Source organism: Coffea eugenioides, chromosome 8, assembly GCF_003713205.1.
Source record: "Coffea eugenioides isolate CCC68of chromosome 8, Ceug_1.0, whole genome shotgun sequence".
Lineage (NCBI taxonomy): Eukaryota > Viridiplantae > Streptophyta > Magnoliopsida > Gentianales > Rubiaceae > Coffea > Coffea eugenioides.
The window spans coordinates 43,196,437-43,216,868 of NC_040042.1; the positions used below are offsets into that span (position 1 = coordinate 43,196,437).

Sequence of the window (20,432 nt, forward strand, 5' to 3'; positions counted from 1 at the left end):
ATCCCTTTGCTACAATCATCTCCTATCAAACATAAACCTCTTCATCCACCTCCTCTTTACAGGTTTAGTATCCAACACTAATATACAGTGATCAGAAGCCTCAGTTTCAATATGAGTACACTTTGCCTTCTCAAACTTCCTTATCCAGCCTTCGTTGCCCAAAATTCTGTCAATCCTTTCTTTTACCCCTCTCTCACTATTCCAGTTATTACACCAAGTCCAGGGAACTCCTTCAAAACCTATGTCCAATAGTTTATTGCTGTGTATAAAGGAGTTAAAATCCTGGAAACTCACATCAGCTCTGTGCCTCCCTCCCCACTTTTCATTATTTGATGTTATATCATTCAAATCTCCCATAATAGCCCATGATTCACCCCAAATACAACTCCTCCTAGCTATGACCTTCTACTACTCTTTCCTAATCCTGGCATTTGCACTAGCATAAACACAGACACACCAACACTCTATATCTGCTTCCTTATCAACAATAAGCAATTCGATGGTAAAACTTGTGAACAACACTTTTTTAACCTGGAATTCCCTCTTCCAGAATACTGCCAAACCCCCAATCAATCCCACAGGATCAACAACAAAAAAGTTATCAAATTTTATCCATTGCTTCACATTATTCAAATAGTTTTTTTTCTTTTTTGTTTCTGATAAAAACACCAAGGATGGAGAGTGGAGCTTTATAAACTCCTTCAGTTGGGAAACTGTCAAGGGACTCCCTACACCTCGACAGTTCCACACCATAGCTCTCATTGGGCATATAGAGCCCTATTTAAGGTGGACTCCATCCCCTCACAAAAGTTTGTCCCTTTACAACTCTCCACTCCAGTTTTGCACTTTTTCTTATTTTCCTTCCCTACCTATTCCTCCCTTCCTTCCCAATCCATCAGCTCCATTTTCCTTTTCCCTTTGCCATAATCACCAACATCCCCATTGACCTCCACTAGTGATTTTCTTCTACTTACCTCCAATACCATCCTTTTCCAACTCTTATTAACCTTGTGATTCCCTTTTCCCCTCCCATTTTTTTCTCCAGTTTTTTTTTTATCTACCACTGCCTCTTGTACCACCGTACCCTCCCCCTTTACCCTATTTCCACTCTTCTCACCATCAATCCGCATTAAGTCTACCACCTCATCTACTGATTTCTTCCCAGGCCTGCCCTCTATCTGCTCCTTCTGCCCTCCTCCCCCCCAAGCCTTCTCCATATCTGTTTTGTCCCCTCTTCCTTTCTTACCTACTCTCTCAGCCCCCTGCTCCCTCTCTATGCCTACTCCCCCATTCCTTCAGTTCTTTTCTCCTCCCTTCTACTCCAAATCTCCTCCCCAGTCTCCTCTCGCTCCCCATTATGTCTCACCTCCTCCCCCTTATGGAAGGCATCCGTGTAAGTTAGCAGTAGTTTGTTGCCAGAACCACTGCCATCACTCATTTCCTGACCTTGAGGCTCCTCACTCTTAGCCCTCTTGAACTCCCTCCCATTCTTATAGTTCTTATTAGGATTTCGAGGATAACTAGCTCTCATCCAGTTCCCATACTGAGCCTCTCTATCCTTATTAAAACCTTTACTATTGCAGCTTCTCTCATTATGCCCAATCAAACCACAACAGAAATAGAAATCTGAATATTTCTCATATTTAAACTCTATCCATCTCATCATACCACAACTCTTAACCATAACCCCTCTCGGTAAAGGAACAGTTAGATCTATTTCCGTGAGAACTTTTATGTGTTTACCTTCTTTCCCTCACCCCTGTGGAATGATCACATTCTCCACTCTAGTGAATATGCTTCCTATTTTCTTACCAACCTTCTTTGTGACCCAATGTAACGGGACATTCCACATCTGGACCCAAATAACAATTTTACTCAAAGCCTCTTCATCCTCCTCCAGTCCTGCTCTCTACTTCAGCAGGACTAAAAGTTGACCATCATATATCCACGGCCTCTTGTTCAATATCCATTCCATGTCCTTCTCCTTTTCGAAAATAAATTGAAACAAGTTGCGACCGATCTCTACTACTCTCAAATGTAGCCTGTAACTCTATGCGGGATTTTTTTGATTAGATTCTGACCCGCGACCATATCGAACAATTTCTAAACAAGTTGGTGTGTTGTGCATTTTATCTTCATCTGAAAGAAACAATAATGTATTATCATGAATGATTACATATGATTTTTAGTGTATTACTCAACAAAAGCTAAAATTAAATAGTATAAAAAATTAAATAATGAAAACTTGTTAAAACTTGACGAGGTCATAATCAGGTCAAGGTAACTCATTCAAGCAAAATTAAGGTACCTAAACACGGATCAAGCTCAGGTATATCAGAGGTTTGTCAAAGTTAATTGGTTAGTATCAATTAGTTCTCAAACTAGCAGTAAAGTATAAAACTTGCAAGGGTGAATTTAAATTAGGACCTCCAAAGTGGATAAAGTGTCAACATAGCCCCTTGAAAGAGAATAAGTGCTACCTAAGCCCTCTAAATTAGAAAATTTGTCTCACATGAGCCCTCAAATTCAAACATATATGCGTGGTCAATAGTATTTGACCGAACTATAATGGTAATGGAAAATCATACCAATTCTTTAGGGACTTTGAAGTAATTAATGTCAGACCTAAATAAACTAACAAGGATAAAACCATTGTTCTTCTAATAAGATTTCGAAGATTTAGAATAGCAGCTAAAACTATTTAGATTAAAAGAATGAATTTCATTCATTTTAGCACATTCAAGAAAGAAATTAATTGCTTCAAAATTTCTAGAATAAATAGTAGGATTTTGCATTAACACTAAAATTAGTTCAAGGTTATCAACCAAACATTAGTTGATGTAATGGCTTATTTGGAGCCAAGTTTTCAATTTGGAGGACTTAATTAGGCCTAATTCACTTTTGAAGGGCTGAATTGAATCTTTGGCCTATTCTGTAGGGCCTAATCAAAATTTACCCAACTTAAAATTGCATACAAATAGTCAAATACTGTTAAGCACCACAAAATCAAAAAGAAGATGAGCAGGCTGCCCCCACGAAAAAATCGCTCAGCTGAACACTGTTCACAAGGAATCAAGGATGGTAACACATTTGTCTATTAATTTCAAACTTTTCTAAGTATACTTTTAAATTTGACAAAAAAAAAGTAAGATGACAAAGGCAGTTTTGAAATGAAAATATCTTTATCCAAAAATGAGTTTTTTAATAGTTTATTTTGACATGAATCGTTAATGCTATAAAGAGTCAAAAATAAAGAAAGCAAGTAATTATTTTTTACAGTTTAGGGGTGATAAATAAAATTCTCAAAAACCTCAAATGGAGGTTCCTGAAATTAACCCAAAACCTTTTGTTCATCTTACAAAAACTTGAAACCAAGAACTAAAAGTACACCGGTGGGTTCCATCAGTCGTCCTCGTCAACTGGCGGCGCTGCCCTTGATCCGGGTAGAAGAAAGAAGCCCTCAGAGGCCAGAGCCCGTATAAGAAACGCCCCAAGGCGCCGCACTTCTTTCAGAGAGCACAAAAACACGCACAACACCCACTAAAATACGCCTCTAACACGTTTCACAAAATGGCGGCTTCAGCTTCAATCATCCCATCAAACCCAACCGCCACTGCCAAATTTCGCACCACCTCAACCGCTGCCACCACCCCTCTCTCCCCACCCTCCGTCCTCAAATTCCCCTCAATTTCCCCAAACTACCCCTCCACTAAACCCCTCATTTCCCATTCTGCTCTTCCCCATTTCCAACACAAGCCCCTTTCCGCCGTTTCTCCCCCCAACGCCTCCACTACTCCTCCTCCCGCCGCCACCGCTTCCACCTTTCACGGCGTCTGCTACGTTGTCGGGGACAACATAGACACCGACCAAATCATTCCCGCTGAGTATCTTACCCTGGTCCCCTCCAACCCGGAAGAATACAAAAAGCTCGGGTCCTATGCTCTAATCGGACTTCCCTCTTCCTACCAGACCCGTTTTGTTGAACCCGGCCAATTCAAATCGAATTACTCCATCGTCATCGGTGGTGATAATTTCGGATGTGGGTCTTCCCGTGAGCACGCCCCGGTGGCGCTAGGGGCGGCAGGAGTGGCAGCGGTGGTGGCGGAATCTTATGCGAGGATTTTCTTCAGGAATTCTGTGGCGACTGGAGAAATTTATCCATTGGAATCAGAAGGGAGACTGTGTGAGGAATGTAGGACTGGAGATGTGGTGACAATTGAGGTTGCGGATAACAAATTGATCAATCATACCACTGGGAAAGAGTATAAGTTGAAGCCCATTGGGGATGCTGGCCCGGTAATTGAAGCTGGTGGAATATTTGCTTATGCCCGAAAAACTGGGATGATTCCTGCGTAGGAAATTTGATGGTAATTGATTCATTCCTGTTCACGATTTTGTTTTATGCGATACATTTTGAAGGCGGAAAAAAAAGCTTCTTTCTTTGTTTAACCATTAGACTTTCATATGCGTTGGAAGATTAATTGCAGACTCAATTTTATCTTGTGGTATTTTTGTTCCCCGATGTGGGTATGTTGTGTTAAATGGGAGTTTTTAGGTGTTTTACTAATACTAATTTTATGTGAGGTGTGTGGCTGGTGGTTCCTATTTCAAAACGTCTGCTATTTTGAATTATCGAACTTATTTACATAATGGGGGTGTTCATGCGTAGCCTTCTAGTGTGTTTGGAATTGAAGATATCTTTAGATGGCTTGTTATTGAACTGGTAGTGCATATGATTTTGGATGAAGATGCAGAGATGACATCTTTCATAGTTACTAACTTGAAAAGGTTACCCATATACAAGATAAAATTTCTGATGTGGTATAGATGCTGAATAATGGGTTGAAATTTTGCAACTACAGTAAGCAATATTTGTACTTGCTAAATGAATTGTTGTTGTTGTAGTCATTCATGCTTGCATTAATCTCTCTAAGTGGAGATTTCAGATTGCGTATCAGTTGTTAGTACAACAATTGGAAGTGTTTATTTGGGATGTCAAATCTCTATGGTTTTCTATTCTGAAGTTGATGCTGAGAAAGTATTCCTCATCCTTGCTAGGGTTTTTTTTTTTACTCCATCATCTGGGCAAACTCTAGCCTATGGGGTTTTCTTCTTTTCTCATTACTGTAAATTTCTGTATATGCAACAAAAAATGGCATTCTTCCTTCTAAAGCATAGATACCTTTAAAGCTCTTTTTGATCTCGCACAATAAGTGGTTGCAAGATATGTTCACCAAGTTTGGTGCTGACTCTAGGTTCAAGATTATTGTTAGCTTCTCATCATCTGCTTTTCTTTTCTACATTTACTTGGCTTTCCTTTATAGAAACGTGTTGTATTTCATTCAGTTGGGGAGTATTGAAATTATTTATCTGGCATAATTCCATAATGAGATTCTTTTGGTGGTTGTTGTCATGGCTTCCTGTTTTAATAAGAATACAACAGAATACTGAGAAGTAGTTTGAAAATCAGAGATATAACAAATAAAGTGTTGTCCATTATACTCAGACGCCTAAACCTGTACCCCCTGCCTCTCTCGTGCACGTATTAATTGATTTTGTCATTTTAATGATTTCTGCAGGTCCTTAGGTTGCGAAGGTTCACAATTTTGGCGTCCTGGCGAAAGGGTTGTACTACTCAACTTTAAGGTTTTTGGGCAAGGAAGCCCTTGTTTGGCTCTATAGACTGTGTTGTATGCTTGTGTTATTAGTGACTTCTTGGTCTTCATAACATCGCTGAAGATCCACTTAGCCCTGCTGTAACAGTTATAATACTTTTTAAGTATTAAATAAAAATGACAGTTTCTGTAGTAACTCCAGCTAACAGTCGTTTGTATGTTGTTAACAATTATTCACTGTTCTAGCGTATGTGCAAGCTGAATTTCGACATGGCTGATCTTTTTCTAGTTCAATGGTCTTGCTTAAAAAAACAACTAATAGATTTTAAGATTTTATATTTGAATTTCTCGAAATATTGCTTCATATCCTTCAGCACAGATGGAAAAGAAAAGTCACCATTGATTTTTTGTCCCAAGAGTTTGACATTGGTGGCCGTTATCCTTCATGTCTAGGCATCATTGCTTACAAACAGTTTGAGATTGTTTTAACCTGTTTGTGTGAAAAATGTGGAATTATTTGTCATCTTTTCGGCAATTCTGCCCGAATAGGGTGCTTCATTTTAACATTTGCACGGTAATGTTAGTCGCCTTGACTCTCTGCGAGTGCAGTTTGATCATTTTGCAAACAAGCATACGATCAAAGGCGAGGCAAGATTTACGAGTCAACATGCCGCATAAAAGGTTTTGCGCTCTTCTTTGTTCGAGTGACTACACAGTCTTTCGGGTTTGAAGTTGCTGGTTGGGGTGAAGGTGGTGCTGACTACTTTTAACACCATTTACTCAAGCAGATCAATATCTTGGGCCGGTGCTCTTATTTCCTTGATAACTGCTCCTAATGATTGGATATTTAATCCCGCATAAACTGCCCAAATTGGATTCTTGATGGTCTTTTCAACTATTGACTCGACTGTTTCTAGAGAAGGGGAGAGAATGGACAATGGGATTAGGCATTGGTTGGGCAAATTACCAAAATGAACGTTCCGGGCTTTCTCGCTCTTGGTCTGTTGCACATCCAAAACCTTGAGGAAACAGTTGTAAGTATTCGCTATTCTCGGGTAGTGTGCCAGTTCGGATGCAATACTGATTAAACTCCGCCTTCACACATTTTAATGCACCGGTTAGATCAAAATATGCTCAATTTTCGGTTGTGAGTATCAAGTGTTTTCAGTAAAAGTTGACAAGAAGAAAATTCGAATAACCTTTCTAATTGTACTAGTTAAGATTTGAAAGCACCTACCAATACATGGGAGAAAGCAACTATAGGCTTCCATTGAGGATGCTCTCCTTGAGGCCTTGCAATGCTTCTCGGATTGAATCTTCATCTTGATTCGAATATTTCAAACACATCAAGCGTTGAGCTACGCGGTAAACCATTTGGATGTCATTGTATTGTAGAGAATTTATTTTCATTCTTCTGACTTCCTGTATACGAAAATAAGGACAAATTAAAATACAGTTAAGACAGCAATGCTCGGCAGATCTGTACTGCTAATTTTGCCTCAAAATCATGTGTCTTCAGCTAGTCGAAGAGCATAATTATGCTACAAGGAGTTTAAGGCAAGATGCCAAGCAAAGTGAAGAAATGTGTGTGATATTGTGCATGTTACAAGTAAAGATGCCTATGTAAATACCTAAACGTGAAAGAATTACCAAACAAATTTTCTATTATCCTGACATCATAGACAACGACGATGCATAGCCAAACAGACCACTAATTCCTTATTTAAGTTCTACAACCAGTTGCATGTTGAGCAGTAACGCAATATTAGGAGAACATTTAACTGAAATGTACAATTGCCTCTACGGTTCCAGATCCTTAATTTTAAAGAAAACAAGCCACCTGCAAGCAAACACACACACATAGAGCAATCTACTTGTATAGTGTTAGCAACCTACTTGTATAAACTAACCGCTGTATAAACTAAACCTACTTGTATAAACTACTTAGCAACCTACTTAGCAAGCAAATTTATAGTTTTAGCAACCTACTTGTATAAACTAACCGCTGGCAGTGGCACGGAAGAAAAAGCAGAATATGCATATTGTAAGTTGGTCCCATCTTCTATCTTTTTTTTTTTCCTTTTCTTCAAGATAAGGCTCCATTTTAGAGAATTGCACAACTCCTATGGTTTTACTTCTCTTTAGTTTTTTCCCAGTAATTTCTTGAAACTTTCGGTTTTTATGTTTCTTTGTTTTCTTCCATATATTAAACCATGCATACAAAGCTCATCAAAATCACAGCATGGAGCCAGCTATCTCCCATTATACTGAAGACCTATAATTGACAGTACTATAAACGTAACGAAGAGCACTAACAGCACACCTAAGTTAGGCACACAGTATTCGTAATAGAATAACTGTTGAATCAGAGTTTCTAGTTAATATCTCAGTATTAATTCAGTATCCTGAATATGTTTTAGTTCTTAAAGTTGATATCTGTTAGTTTTTCCCATTGTATTTCTTCATCAGAGAGTTCACAATAGTTTGATGCCAATGTGAAATAAAAGCCAGATAAACGAGGTTATAGCTATCTAATGTGGTCCAGCAGCCACCATGACAAACTAAGGTCACAGGGCAGCATCATGAACAATTATGCTCATCCTGTTTGCATCTACTGAATTCCCAAAAATGATGAGATTATGAACAGACAATCACCTTCTCTGTAATCTTTGCGGTGATGCTTTTGGCAGTTTCAATCACTGAACTAGGTAATCCAGCTACTCCTGCTAATTTCAGCCCATAATGTGGTACATGTCGTGGTCCATCTTTTAGTTGAAACTGGTCAAATAAAATGAGTGAATAACAAAAGAAGCAGCTTTACCCCCTACAAAAAAAAAAATCTTAAAGGAAATTGATACCTTGAAATCCATACGGTTGTTTTTTATGTCAACATGAAAGTGAAGAATTTTTACGTTTGGGTAAATGGTGGCAAGTTCTGATAAGTTCTCCATATGAGTAGCAAATATGGTATACCTGACATACAACCAAAACGGTAAAAGCAAGAAGAAACTCGATAGTGTAAAAGATAGATAGAGTTTCAAGGCTACTTAGTTGTCTCCCACTTAATACACAGGCCTGGATGCTTTTTCATTACAAGTTGACAAGTTACAAACACCATCAGTACAACACATTTGTAAGTGAAAAAATCCACGAGAAAAAAGAGGAAAAATCTTATCAGATGCAGCTATCAGCACTGAGAAAAATACCAAATAGGCCAAACGACAGATAACTTTAAAGAACCATTGGCCTACCAAACTTTGCTTAAGCAACCTTTATCTTCTAATTCAGACAAGCCAAAAGATTAGTGCAGAGTTCACAAAAGTTAATTATGTTGTCATTTTCTTCTTACTAAAGCATATTTAACTCCAAAATGATCAGCAGAAATATATAGCACCAAATCCTGAACCCTGCTGGCATTCCATCTTATGTAAATGGTAAAATTTAGATTATTCAGAATTAATACTAGAAAAAGAATGCAAAAAGATACAACGCTAAAGTTCAAAGCCTACAAGAGTGAGCTGCATTGTGATTTCTCCAGAATAAATGAGTATATTCCACTTAATTTTCTAATGCAGACGCATGATTGCTTACATAAGGCCTGAGACCAAGAACTGAAAAAGGTTCACCAAAGGAATTCCCATTATCAAGACACTGAGAACATTTTTCTTGCAGCGGCACCACAAATAAGTGACTGGTTTCAGAAGCAACACATTAAATATTTTGCACTTGAATACAAAGAACTTCGTCTTAACTCTCTACTCATCATGGTCAATATTCTTTTGCTAAATGCTTACAGAATTGATGGTTTCAAATACAAATGCCATAATGAATGATTTAAAATGATAAAAAGGAAGCAATGCAGTTCGCTAAGAAAAAAGAGTTGAGTAGGGAATCTACGCTTTCACTGATAACAGGTGCTCACAACAGCTCCATGCAATTGCAAATCCATCACTGGAAGAAGTCGCTCTCCCCAGTTCATCCATAACAATCAGACTCCTGTTTTCATCATAAAGTCAACTTTTACATCTTTACTGAAGCCAATCTGTGTTTCAGTGCTCGTTGTTCACATACCTAGGGGAGACATTCTGCATAATAAAGGCGGTCTCTTTCATCTCCATCATAAACTGCACTAAGAAAGCATGCAATAATCATTAGGGCCTTTCTCCCCTGGTGGTAATCTAAAGTTTGCAACCAATTTTGTTACCCTACGAGCTATGAGTTTTTTTTTTTCTCACTAAAGGAATGAACAGTAAATATGCATCACCCTTTCTTTAAGCAGAGAGCTTGAACGGATAAGAGCTGCATATTCTTTCAAAGATCACAAGGTAGACATAAAACACTAGCGCAATAGTTTTTGCATTTAGAAGTCAACGTTCCCATGTGGTTATTGTTTCAACCCACATTATAATTTCAATTGTAAACTGCAATTGGGTAAGTATTCAATCAATGGAATATGAAGATTCAATAAATATTTGAGTAAGCTTTGACAACATAAAAATAAATTAATATATCACAGGAACTACTTTACTATCACTTCCGTGGACCATAAGTTGGTGAAATCAGCAGAGTCAAATGCAGAAAATAAAGTGCAGCTAAATAAAAGAAAAGGGCACTAGTTGCACATAACATGAATAACATAATTTCGTACAAGGATTGGCTGTTATTTTCTAGTTTAGCAACTAAAATTGGGCTAAGCAGCCATATATCAGGAAAGATGAGTTTAACAGTGTAATTATGTGATTATGACTAAAAGAATAAGAAGATTAAAAAGTACATCACAGGATCAGCTTTTTATGGGATAATGGGATGAGAGGAATTTATGTATATGTGCTTACCACAAACATAGGAAATAAAAAACAAGGTTATAAACATTAGGAAATGAAATTCAGTACCGTGCTAGAGTTTGATTCAAGGTTGTCCATGGTTCCCATCCTTGTAAATATGCGATCAACTATCCTCACAGTAGCAAAGCGGGCAGGGATGTAGCAACCAATTTGCGCGAGGATTATTATCAAACAAATTTGTTGAAGGTATGTACTCTTTCCGCTCCTAAAGGAAACATAGAAGGATCATTAAGGGAATAATTCAAGGAAAATTGTCAAGTGGCCCCAACAATGGCCTCTTTCCAAGTGCATATGAACTCAGGAAAGAGGGAAAGAAAATGAAAGTGCACTGTTTGAAAAGCTACACAAATCTGCCTTCTCTTTGTTTATGTACCCTGGAGGAAAAGGGAACACTTACTCTATGCTGCAGATATTATGCTTATGAGTTTAAGCAAGAAGTACCAACAGAAGCTTCTTAAAGATGGTAGTTATGCAGGTCTAAAACTCCTCTCTAGGAAATTGACTGAAAATGAATAAGTACAGAGACAGCCAGTAGGCCTTTTGAATCTTCATTACCATTTTTTTAAAAAAATTTTCCTGGCATTTTGCATTGGAAAACTCAAGTTGTCTCTATACTAAATTCAAAATGAGCAATCACACTAGCTAGTTGCAATTTTTTTCTTATAGTGATTCCAAATACTCTCTCTGCGTTGCTTTTACAAAATGCTTAGCAGTCGGAGAACACGTGTGCATGCTGCAAATAATTACTTCGTTGCAAATTTTCTAGCAGAAGTCAATTAAGCAAAAGTTTTCTAATACAAACTCATGTCCTTGCTGTCATACATTGTTTTGACAGCCAGTTCAACTACCTTTGCCAGGAATTGTCAGATATGAAATTTGAATTGATGCTGAGCCAGTGTCTGGAACCATCTTAGTCAGACCCAGATGACTCAGTTGACCAAAGGTATTTTCCATTTCTTTAGGTCCTTCACTTTTGACTTAATTCCACATTTTAGGTGTTTAAAAGCTAGTCTTTTCATCAAATTTGTGGAAGAAACATAAAGAAATGTTGTCTATAGCCTCGGAACCAATATGTTTCTACATTTTCTTCAAAAATATTCAAAACTAGAATTGATTAAACCAATTGATCTGGGTACCAATGTTCCCGCTCGAATTTTAAAACTTTCTGCAAATGATGTAATCTTAGTGGCTTTGGTTGAAGGACAATTTTTCAGCTACTGCAGTAAATAATTTAATTATGCACCAATTGTAATACAAGAGGAAAAATTCAAAATTTATATCATGATATCAAGATTATGTTAATGTCTCAACAAATTAAAATAGCAAAAACACTGAGCACTAATTTCAGATTTTAGATGAATTTCAAAGACAATTCTTTATTCAAGATGAGAGAGAACTTCTTAAGAAGAATTCTTTTTGTGGTTATTTATGCTCAAATATTTCATTGTATTATAACATCAGAACTTCAAAGATCAGTTTCCTAAGGATTCTTAACTAAGAATGTGTGGCCAAAGAGATTTTCTGGAATAAGTTTCTTACATGTTTGGGCCCATAACAATTACCATGTTTGATGCTTCAGAAAGGAAGATATTGTTAGGCTGCACCCAAAAAAAAAGAGAGAGAGATAAGAAGAAGAAGAAGTTAGGCTAGATGAATTTAATTTTGAGCCAAGATTCAGTTAAGACTATCCATGACATACAATGAACTCATTATGGATGCTTTCTAGGATAGGGTGCCTTCCACTATCAATTGCTAGCGGGCCATCATCTACCAAGTGAAAAAAATCAATCATTCTTTCATCACCACAAGAAATAAGTATCAAGACAGCTAATTGAAGTACTTACAACTAAATTGAGGTCTAGTATATTGATCAACAGGCTTAGTCGATATCATGTTAGCAAATGAGTTAACTATCATATCCAAGAGGCATAAGACCTCTGCAAGAAGGGTAAGCACAGATACATCTTGACGTATGGCATCCATCAATTCTGCATGTTTATACCAAAAGAAATTGTATAAGTGCCTCAATCAGATAAAGAAAGCACAAAATTGCAAATAACTGATTGAGACTATATCATTATAGTGGTTCTATCAGAAGTTGAACAGATCTACTAAAGCCAGCGCAATAACTTACAATAGAACTGTTTAATATGTTTAAACAACACATAGCATGTGCCTGTCGACAATGCTTGTTCCTGGTGATATGCGTTCACTAGATTGATATAAGCAATTGAGCTATAAAACCAAATGAAGAGTTTGACTAGCACATTTGGGAAAACAATATTGAAGAATGAACTCATGAGAAGATTATTTCTCCTCCGAAAACAAAATAATTATGCTTGAAGCTGGTCTGATAAAAACCAAATGAAACAAAAGTTCTGGCAGTAAGTGATGATTTCAAATCATGAACAAATGAAACTGGCCTAATATGTTCAAGTAATGTCCCCTGATTTACTAGGTTAAATGTGAAAGATTCACCCTCCAAAGAGTTCACTTTTCAACTCAACAGAACCAACTGATGTGCAAAAGAAAATCAAAGGATTTTGAAATTTAGCTATCAATCTACCTTCCAGGCAAAGCTCTGTCCTTGTATAGCATTCTTTAGCTGCAGACTTGTTCCTTACATTCAACTGTTAGTTTCATGCAACAAGAGGAGAATGATCAAAAGGATTTCATGCATTATCTGAAGAAAAGAGCATAACTGCAAAGCTTATACTTCAATGCCAACAGTTAAACCATCTCCTTGAACATTACAAGGTGGTAAAGCTTAGTGGTTCAGGTTGGGCAGAACTAAATATACTCTACTCATAAGTGTCTCTGCTAAAAAGCAACAATCAACACAGACAGAACATCAGAATGGATAATGCTTCCACTGTCACCCAGCAAAGGATAAGCAGGCTATGGGTGAAAATGAAAAAATAATCTTGTAAGACATGGAAATGGTACAAATAGGCAGAAGCAGTTCTTTGAAATCACAAAGTAATGATTCAGTGGAAGCTAACTTGATAATTCTCAACTTAATTGATTAAATAGTCCAATATGACTGTCAAGATCCAACTCTCCCCTTTAAGTAACCAAGAAAATTTGTAGAATAGACCCAAAATTTGTATTCCTCCATTGTCCAGCTAACCAGAGCTTCAACAACTTTGCAGCTTGACCTTTTCTTTTAATTGAAGAAAAGGTGACCACAACCACACAGGTAGTGTGTTGCTCATCGCCTTAAAAAGGTTAAAGAAAAAAGAAGAAGAAGCTAAAATGGTTGCAGTTTTCAGAACCAATAGATGCAAATCACAGTATAGTTTACATTTTAACAAATGGATACTACAGCATGTGATGATCAGGAAACTCACAGAAGCAAGTTCCAAAGTAGAACAATGGATATTATTTCCATGCTTCACGACCTGCTTTGTGCATTAAGCGTTTACTAAGTTAGCAAAATGACCCGGGAATAGTTTTAATAAGAAGAATATCTCACTAAAACACCTGTATGAATTTGCTTGGAAGTTTTCCGTTGATGTCCTTTTGTGGAATGCTAAAGTAAAACCCTTGTCGATTGTTGAAAGGGATTTTCAGATTTGGTAGCTTATAATCTTCACGATACTTGTTTGCAAGGTTGTGTATAGCTGCTATTTTGACACCAATTAGGACCATCAGAGTCACACATTCTGAGGAAAACAAAACAAAATATATAACTCAAACACAAACCTTCACTGGTGTCACAGAAAGATCTCCTTGCAATATCCAGAAGTCCATCAATTCCTGCCTTGACAGCAAAACACTGCTGTGTTCGTGCAACAAAAGGAACACGGGTATGAAGCACATCTTCATCAATCACCTCCCCAATTCTGTACATATTGGTTTTACAAAAATAAGTTCGAGAAATGTTGTTTGTAGATTGCCAGATTTGAAAATCATGGAAGTACTTTTTAACATGCAATGCGGAAATGATTGACATCAATTTTCATGATGCATTATAGACAGTATGGTAAACCTTGTAGCATTTCCAGACTGGATCACTTATTGCTAGTCAAAACGTGCAACTCTTTTATAATGCTGACATCATCACAGGAGAACGTATAAAAAGTCATACATGCTATGGATTCAGTTTCGTATAACTACATCCACATTTGATTAAGCAAGTGAATAGGCCACCTAGAGTGGCAACAAATCTTAAAAGAGTAAGGATGAAGCTAGAGGGGTGGAACTGGAATGAGGGCACATGTGAAAACAAAATCTTGGGCAATCCAGTCTGAAATGAGAGGGAGAAGCTCTGGTTGTCCATGGTTGACTAAAGGCAAGATGTGGAACAGATTCGATTCGCAATGATTATCATAACTTTTTCCTTTTACCCAGCATCATATACCAGTTTTAGTCGAAAGAAAACCGTATGTGCTTCTGTTTTTTCGAGTAGTTGTATGCATATCTCTTACACAAATCTGCAATATCTAATAAGAATTTCATCTATTCCTCCCATTTTACTTTCAAGCACGTGTGCTTCAGAAAGAAATGTATAATCTTAGAAAGTAGAAGTTGACTTGGAAGTTACCTTTTCCTTATGGAAGCATATTTTTCATTCTCACAAACAGACTTGTAAATATTTGTCAGTAGAAAACACTTGGCATCCTTAAGGACCTGACATGAACAAATTCATGTGGATGTTAGCCAATACAGTATTCCATACCCACCAAAAAGGAAAAAGGATTGACTCACAGTGCACCTTCGAGAGTAGTGGTAATGCATCAAGAGCTGTTTTGAGTAGGATAATACTTGATATCAATATTTGACTCTTTCTTGCATTGTCAATGGCCAGCACTCCATTAGTAACTTTCTTTGGCTTAAAGCAGAAGTGGCAAAGGACCCTATCTGGAGAAAGAGTGGATAGTCATTTTTCCCAGATAGGAGATTTTTCCACTTCCCTTTTTTACTCTAACAGTTACCTGTCTCTTTGGGAAACTTCCGAAGAGCCTGGGACAAGCCAAAGAACAGCTGCTCGTTGCTCATAAGCTCATCCTACAGTAAAAAGCTTAATACTTTTAGTCCATTTAATCAAACAGAACAATTAGAACTTATAATGGAAAATATGACAAAATAGGTATAAATATGACTATATTTGAAGTTCAGTTGAGAGAAATTAAAGTTATTCAATTTTAGGGGATTCACATGATCAAGGATGAAGTAGTTGCTTTAATTGACCATAGAACATCTCAAATTCTGGTGAGTAAAAAAACAGTGATACATCCTGTTTAAAGGGCATTTAATTAATCTTCTACGTGAGTGGACAACAATTACTGATTCTACCATGCTACTGATGTAAGAGCAACATCCTACCAGTTAGGAAATTTTTCAACATTTTATTTTATATATGGCATGAGCTCCTTTATGGGTTAACCTTTTTGACACTCTTTGAACTGCCTTTTTACCCTTGCAATAAAGGGAAAAATGGTCTAGCCATACTCAAAATATTATCTTTTTTTCTTATTTTAATAGAATTGTTATTCATTTTAGTAACTACCCCTATTTATAGATAACTACTAAAAAACTACTCATCTATAGATTCTTATTTTCATAGAATTCATTAACAAATTTATTTTCAATGAATGAATTTTTATGAAACTAATTTTACAAATAATACAATAATTATTATTTACACACCCATTGTGTGCGCCTTAATCACTAGTTCATATAACGCATTCATGAAATGGAGATTTCTAAAGATTGCATTCCAGCCTATTTACCTAATCAATTCTACAAGGCTCTTACAATATGCCAGCAATACCATTATCTGTGTCACGTTTTCAGCATCTAGAAGATGACTACTAATTTAATAGCATAGACTTGTAATACATTTGAGAATTTCTTGTTTCAATTTTTTAGATTCGTTCAAATTGCTCAAAAGACCTTTCTCAATCACTATATTCTTGCTTCTAAGTATATGCCCAACCAGAACACCAAAAATATGGCCTTACATCAAGAAGACAGCTTTATTGCCAAAAAAATGAAAAAAATAATGTGCTTCGGCAAAAACATCTTATTAAAGGATTTATACCAACTGGTTATACCTTTCTTTTATTTGAAGTTACAGAACTTGTCCAACTCATGTTTATTGACTATAAAAACAATAGTGGATAGCATCCATTCTTGTTTTTGTTTTAATGGACTTTGTGGATACTGACCAGGCAATCAAGTCGAGCATTGATAGTTTCAATATCTTTCGGAGGCTGCAAAAGATTGGCTCGCAGAAGTCTAGTCCTGCGAAAAAGATATCAAGAAATCCAGTCATGTTAAACCTGAAAGCATGATCCAAAGGTGAATAATATGCTAAAATTAGCAATGGTACATAAAAGCGTCTCTTTTTGTAGCCAACAAACCTAGTAGCATACTTGAATGTTAGAGATTCTGTAATCAATTTAAGTGTAAGTATGCAGCATAGATAGTTTAAAAAACAGCAAATTCTTTTACCCCTGTGCAATGACATTTCCACCTAAGCAAACAACAAGCTACTGAGACTAATATACAATTTTTCTTCCCCATAATACTGGAAAAATAGAGAGAGAGAGAGAGAGAGAGAGAGAGAGAGGCAGTACAACCACTTGCTAATGTCAAAGCTAGGGACTTCCTTGATAAGCACTAGTTAAACATGAATACTTTAACGACTTGGAGACCAGGTAATAAACATACCCTCCAACTATTCTTGTTGCCTTTAGCATCTGAAACAAGCTTCTCTTTCTGTTGTTTGTACCACAGAGGGTGGACTGCAGAGGCTCAATGATTTCCAAATTCTGGACACTGTCATCAGTAAAGAAATAAAACACGTACAGAAATGCAGCACTTTTGAGCTTGACAATCTTAAATTTATGTGGAAACATGCTGATTATCTCTTCTTGAATAACCTCTACACCATATTCAGATAGGGAAAATATCCATATAAACAGCTTAGATACAAAATTGTCATAAAAAAGAATTGTCCAACTTCCAGTTAAGAAAATGACCTAGTCGTGTCAATATTCATGTGACCAAATGATCCATTAAAGGTAACCTGAGAAATGGAAAATCCACAGTTAGGATAATTTCTACCCATAAAGCAAAAAGACTGAGGACATTACAAGACACTGAAATTGACTGTGATTGTAGAATAGATTTAATATTTTTACATCTAAAACTCAATCTCCTCTTTCTATATGGGACACCAAAGCTTAGCAAAGTGCCTTTGATTTCAACAGAACTTAAGCATGCCAAATTTGCAGGAATCATGAAAGCAGACCCATAACATCACCATTGTAAAACATACTAAACCAAGAAAACATGTTACTTCAGATATGCAATTAGGCTCCACAATAACTTCAAATGACATAATCATATCTGTAAAAGAACCATTTATCTAATCTTTAGATATGGTCTCCTGCTTCAATCAACCTTCTCTGACATGGTAAGCAATCATTGCTTCACTAACATATTTGTGAGAACCACTAAGACCACTAATGTGTTCGAATGCATAAATGTAAGGTAACCTCTCATGCAGATTTTGGCAGAGAATACCACATATGAACTGGATCATCACTGATTCTGATTCTTCACAACTATCTAAGTTTGGTTAGGAGAAGAAGTCAAAGGTCCAGAATTTCTGTAATTTTATTCATTCTCCAATTTGCTAGAATATTTTCCCAATGGTAGCATCTACTGCTCATATTTCATTGCAGATAATAAACAAAATACATACCGACAATGAGTGGTTTGTGATGATCACTCCCTTTTCTGCTTCAGTCCTGCATAAAATTGAAGCAAACCATTTCTCAGAAACAATTTACCTTACCTACAACAAAAAGAAATGCAGACCAGTCTCAAAAGGCATTCATGACTACAGGACATTATCAAAATTCCAAGGGCTTAACTCAGAACAAGATATGTGCCATGGAAATCTGTGGAAACAGAATACATGAAATGCCAAACACCAATATCTTATGTCTCCTCTTGAACTATTGTTAGCTCCTTGCTACTTTACCGCATTTGTAATCTTATTTTACAGTACAATTCAAGATTAGCTCTACAACCATCTCAAGTTCACCACAAGAGTGAAAGTTTACTTTATCACAAATCCTCCCAGGTACAAGACTGTAAGTAAACGTACATTAGTTGCAACAAATTTAAAGATCAATAATCAATGAAGTCATGTTCATGGTCATAGATCTGCTAGATTCATTGGTATATTAATAACTAAGAGGACATCAGATGCCAGCAACAACAGCACAATTCATGCTTGTGGAATAGACATTTCAAGCATCACTAGAAGCAGTAAATAAAACTTTAGTACCATTTGACAGTCGCAGCAGCTGCACCGAAGCAAAGATAATATTGTTTGTAGTAGGTATCCAAACCAAGAGCAGATGGTTCTTTGGCAGCTAAATTTTTTACCAGCACAGCCCCCTGCAATATTTCTCCAAAGTGGTTGGAAATATACTTATAATCCAAAATTAACTAGGTAATTGAGAAAAGAGAGTCTAAGAACTACCCTGGTGTCATCAAAGTAACTTCGAGACACTATAACCTGTGCCATCAGAATAAGCAGATACTGTTATGTCCTTGGACATTAAAAATATGGAGTTTCTGTCAAGCAAACAAACACACTTCTATAAACATAGAGACAGGGGTCATACCTTTCTTGTTGATGTGCAAAATTTATCAACCAATTCTGAGATACCAACCATACCATCAGCTGCCAGCTTATTTGGAGGAACAATAATGACCATAGGATCGTAGAACTGCAGTATGGTCTTTGTATTCTGGTAGGAGCTACTTGTCTCAATGTACTGAGAGAGATGCAGAGAAGCAGACCTCAAGTCAATAGCAGCCACTCCAACCTAGATATAAGATTACTACAGCCAATTAGGCATGATAATTTTCAGCATTAGTCACTAAATGAATTCAGCTGGCGAGATCATAATTATTAGCAGTGTATTCTCTGTCTTCATCTGGATAAGATTAACAGAATGAATTTTTTTTAAAGTTGATACTACTATGATCATAGTGAAACTCTCTTTTGTTGTCAAACCTGTAAATATAAACTGAAACGAACATCTTTGGAAACAAAACAATGGGGAAGGTATACAAAATCAGGTCGTGGTTGAAAATTATATCTCCGTATAAAATGTCAAAGCATAAATCAAATGTAGGATGATTTATACTGAGATCGAAGGTTGCAATACCCTCCAATTTTTTTTCCATTTTTGTGTTTAGAATTGTTCCCAGCAATTAGAAAACGTGTCTCTAATAGAAGATGAATAATTCAGCTTAATTTATTGAGAAACAGATTTTATCGCAGCTTTAACCATCACCGTATTAGAGATGTACTATCAAGTTTACAGGTAATCCACACAATTGAACACTAATAAATTTGTATCCACGTGTTACGTATATCTACCAAATCCGACACCAAACGATTCAGATTCATCCGTGTAAGTTTTACAGACACGAGAGCGTATTGCAAAAGGAAAAGCTATGCGATTTTTAGCAGCATATATACATCGTACAACGAGAAATATTTCCTCAGGAGGAAAAATTCACCAAACTAATACCATCGCTAACACATTCAGATGAATTCAGGAGCCCAAAATACGAAAAAAGGAAATTTTGAGATGTGATCAGTGGAATTCAAGTAGATACTTGGTATAAATTTTTCGAAAATTTCACATTCATGTTTCCTTTGGTATTCAAACATGCATTTTACAGGTTTCAGTTAAACCGGAAAATCGCAAAGTGAAAAATGTATCGATAAAACCTCCTTGGCTCTGTTCTCGATGAGGCCGACGACGAAGCTTGACTTCTCTCCGGCATCGTCTAGGTCTTCCATTTGAACTCGTAAGGGTACACTGTAACAATTTGAAAAGGGGATTGAGAGAGAGAAGGGAAGGGGAGGGGCGGGACGGAGGTATTTTAAATGATGTATTTTGAAACCCCCGCCAATTTATATGCGCGAAAG

The 20,432-nt window shown here is 36.7% G+C and overlaps 2 protein-coding genes across 3 annotated transcripts; one reads left to right on the forward strand and one right to left on the reverse strand.

The window, feature by feature from the left end:
- Positions 1-3,382: 3,382 nt before the first annotated feature.
- Positions 3,383-5,878, forward strand: LOC113779601 (3-isopropylmalate dehydratase small subunit 3-like). Its single transcript, XM_027325242.1, has 2 exons — positions 3,383-4,367; positions 5,580-5,878. Exon 1 carries the CDS (start codon positions 3,571-3,573, stop codon positions 4,354-4,356), a length of 786 nt encoding a protein of 261 aa, XP_027181043.1. The 5' UTR covers positions 3,383-3,570; the 3' UTR covers positions 4,357-4,367; positions 5,580-5,878.
- A 753-nt stretch (positions 5,879-6,631) lies between these two features.
- On the reverse strand, positions 6,632-20,306 carry LOC113781461 (DNA mismatch repair protein MSH4). Of its 2 annotated transcripts, XM_027327401.1 has the most exons (25): positions 20,232-20,306; positions 19,111-19,314; positions 18,966-19,001; positions 18,768-18,880; positions 18,177-18,222; positions 17,449-17,495; positions 17,138-17,245; positions 16,633-16,708; positions 15,397-15,469; positions 15,177-15,322; positions 15,006-15,091; positions 14,165-14,304; positions 13,943-14,082; positions 13,810-13,860; positions 13,026-13,089; positions 12,304-12,447; positions 12,159-12,226; positions 11,999-12,057; positions 10,508-10,664; positions 9,687-9,739; positions 9,513-9,611; positions 8,474-8,588; positions 8,271-8,393; positions 6,853-7,037; positions 6,632-6,710 (listed from the first exon to the last, which is right to left on the reverse strand). In XM_027327401.1, the coding sequence occupies exons 1-24, from the start codon at positions 20,301-20,303 to the stop codon at positions 6,873-6,875; spliced, it is 2,385 nt and encodes a 794-aa protein (XP_027183202.1). In that variant the 5' UTR covers positions 20,304-20,306; the 3' UTR covers positions 6,632-6,710; positions 6,853-6,872. The 2 variants fall into 2 exon arrangements, with proteins under 2 accessions (XP_027183202.1, XP_027183201.1); XM_027327400.1 differs by lacking the exon at positions 6,632-6,710 and having other exon boundaries at positions 6,761-7,037.
- Positions 20,307-20,432: the final 126 nt, after the last annotated feature.

What these genes read in the sequence shown, in the direction of transcription:
- LOC113781461 (XM_027327401.1), bottom strand. Translation starts at nt 20,303, where the DNA reads ATGGAAGACCTAGACGATGCCGGAGAGAAGTCAAGCTTCGTCGTCGGC. An exon ending in GAAGTTTCCCAAAGAGACAG is followed by an intron (nt 15,323 to 15,396) that starts GTAACTGTTAGA and finishes CTCTTTCTCCAG; the next exon opens with ATAGGGTCCTTTGCCACTTC. An exon ending in CTACTTTGGAACTTGCTTCT is followed by an intron (nt 13,090 to 13,809) that starts GTGAGTTTCCTG and finishes TGAAACTAACAG; the next exon opens with TTGAATGTAAGGAACAAGTC.
- LOC113779601 (XM_027325242.1), top strand. Translation starts at nt 3,571, where the DNA reads ATGGCGGCTTCAGCTTCAATCATCCCATCAAACCCAACCGCCACTGCC.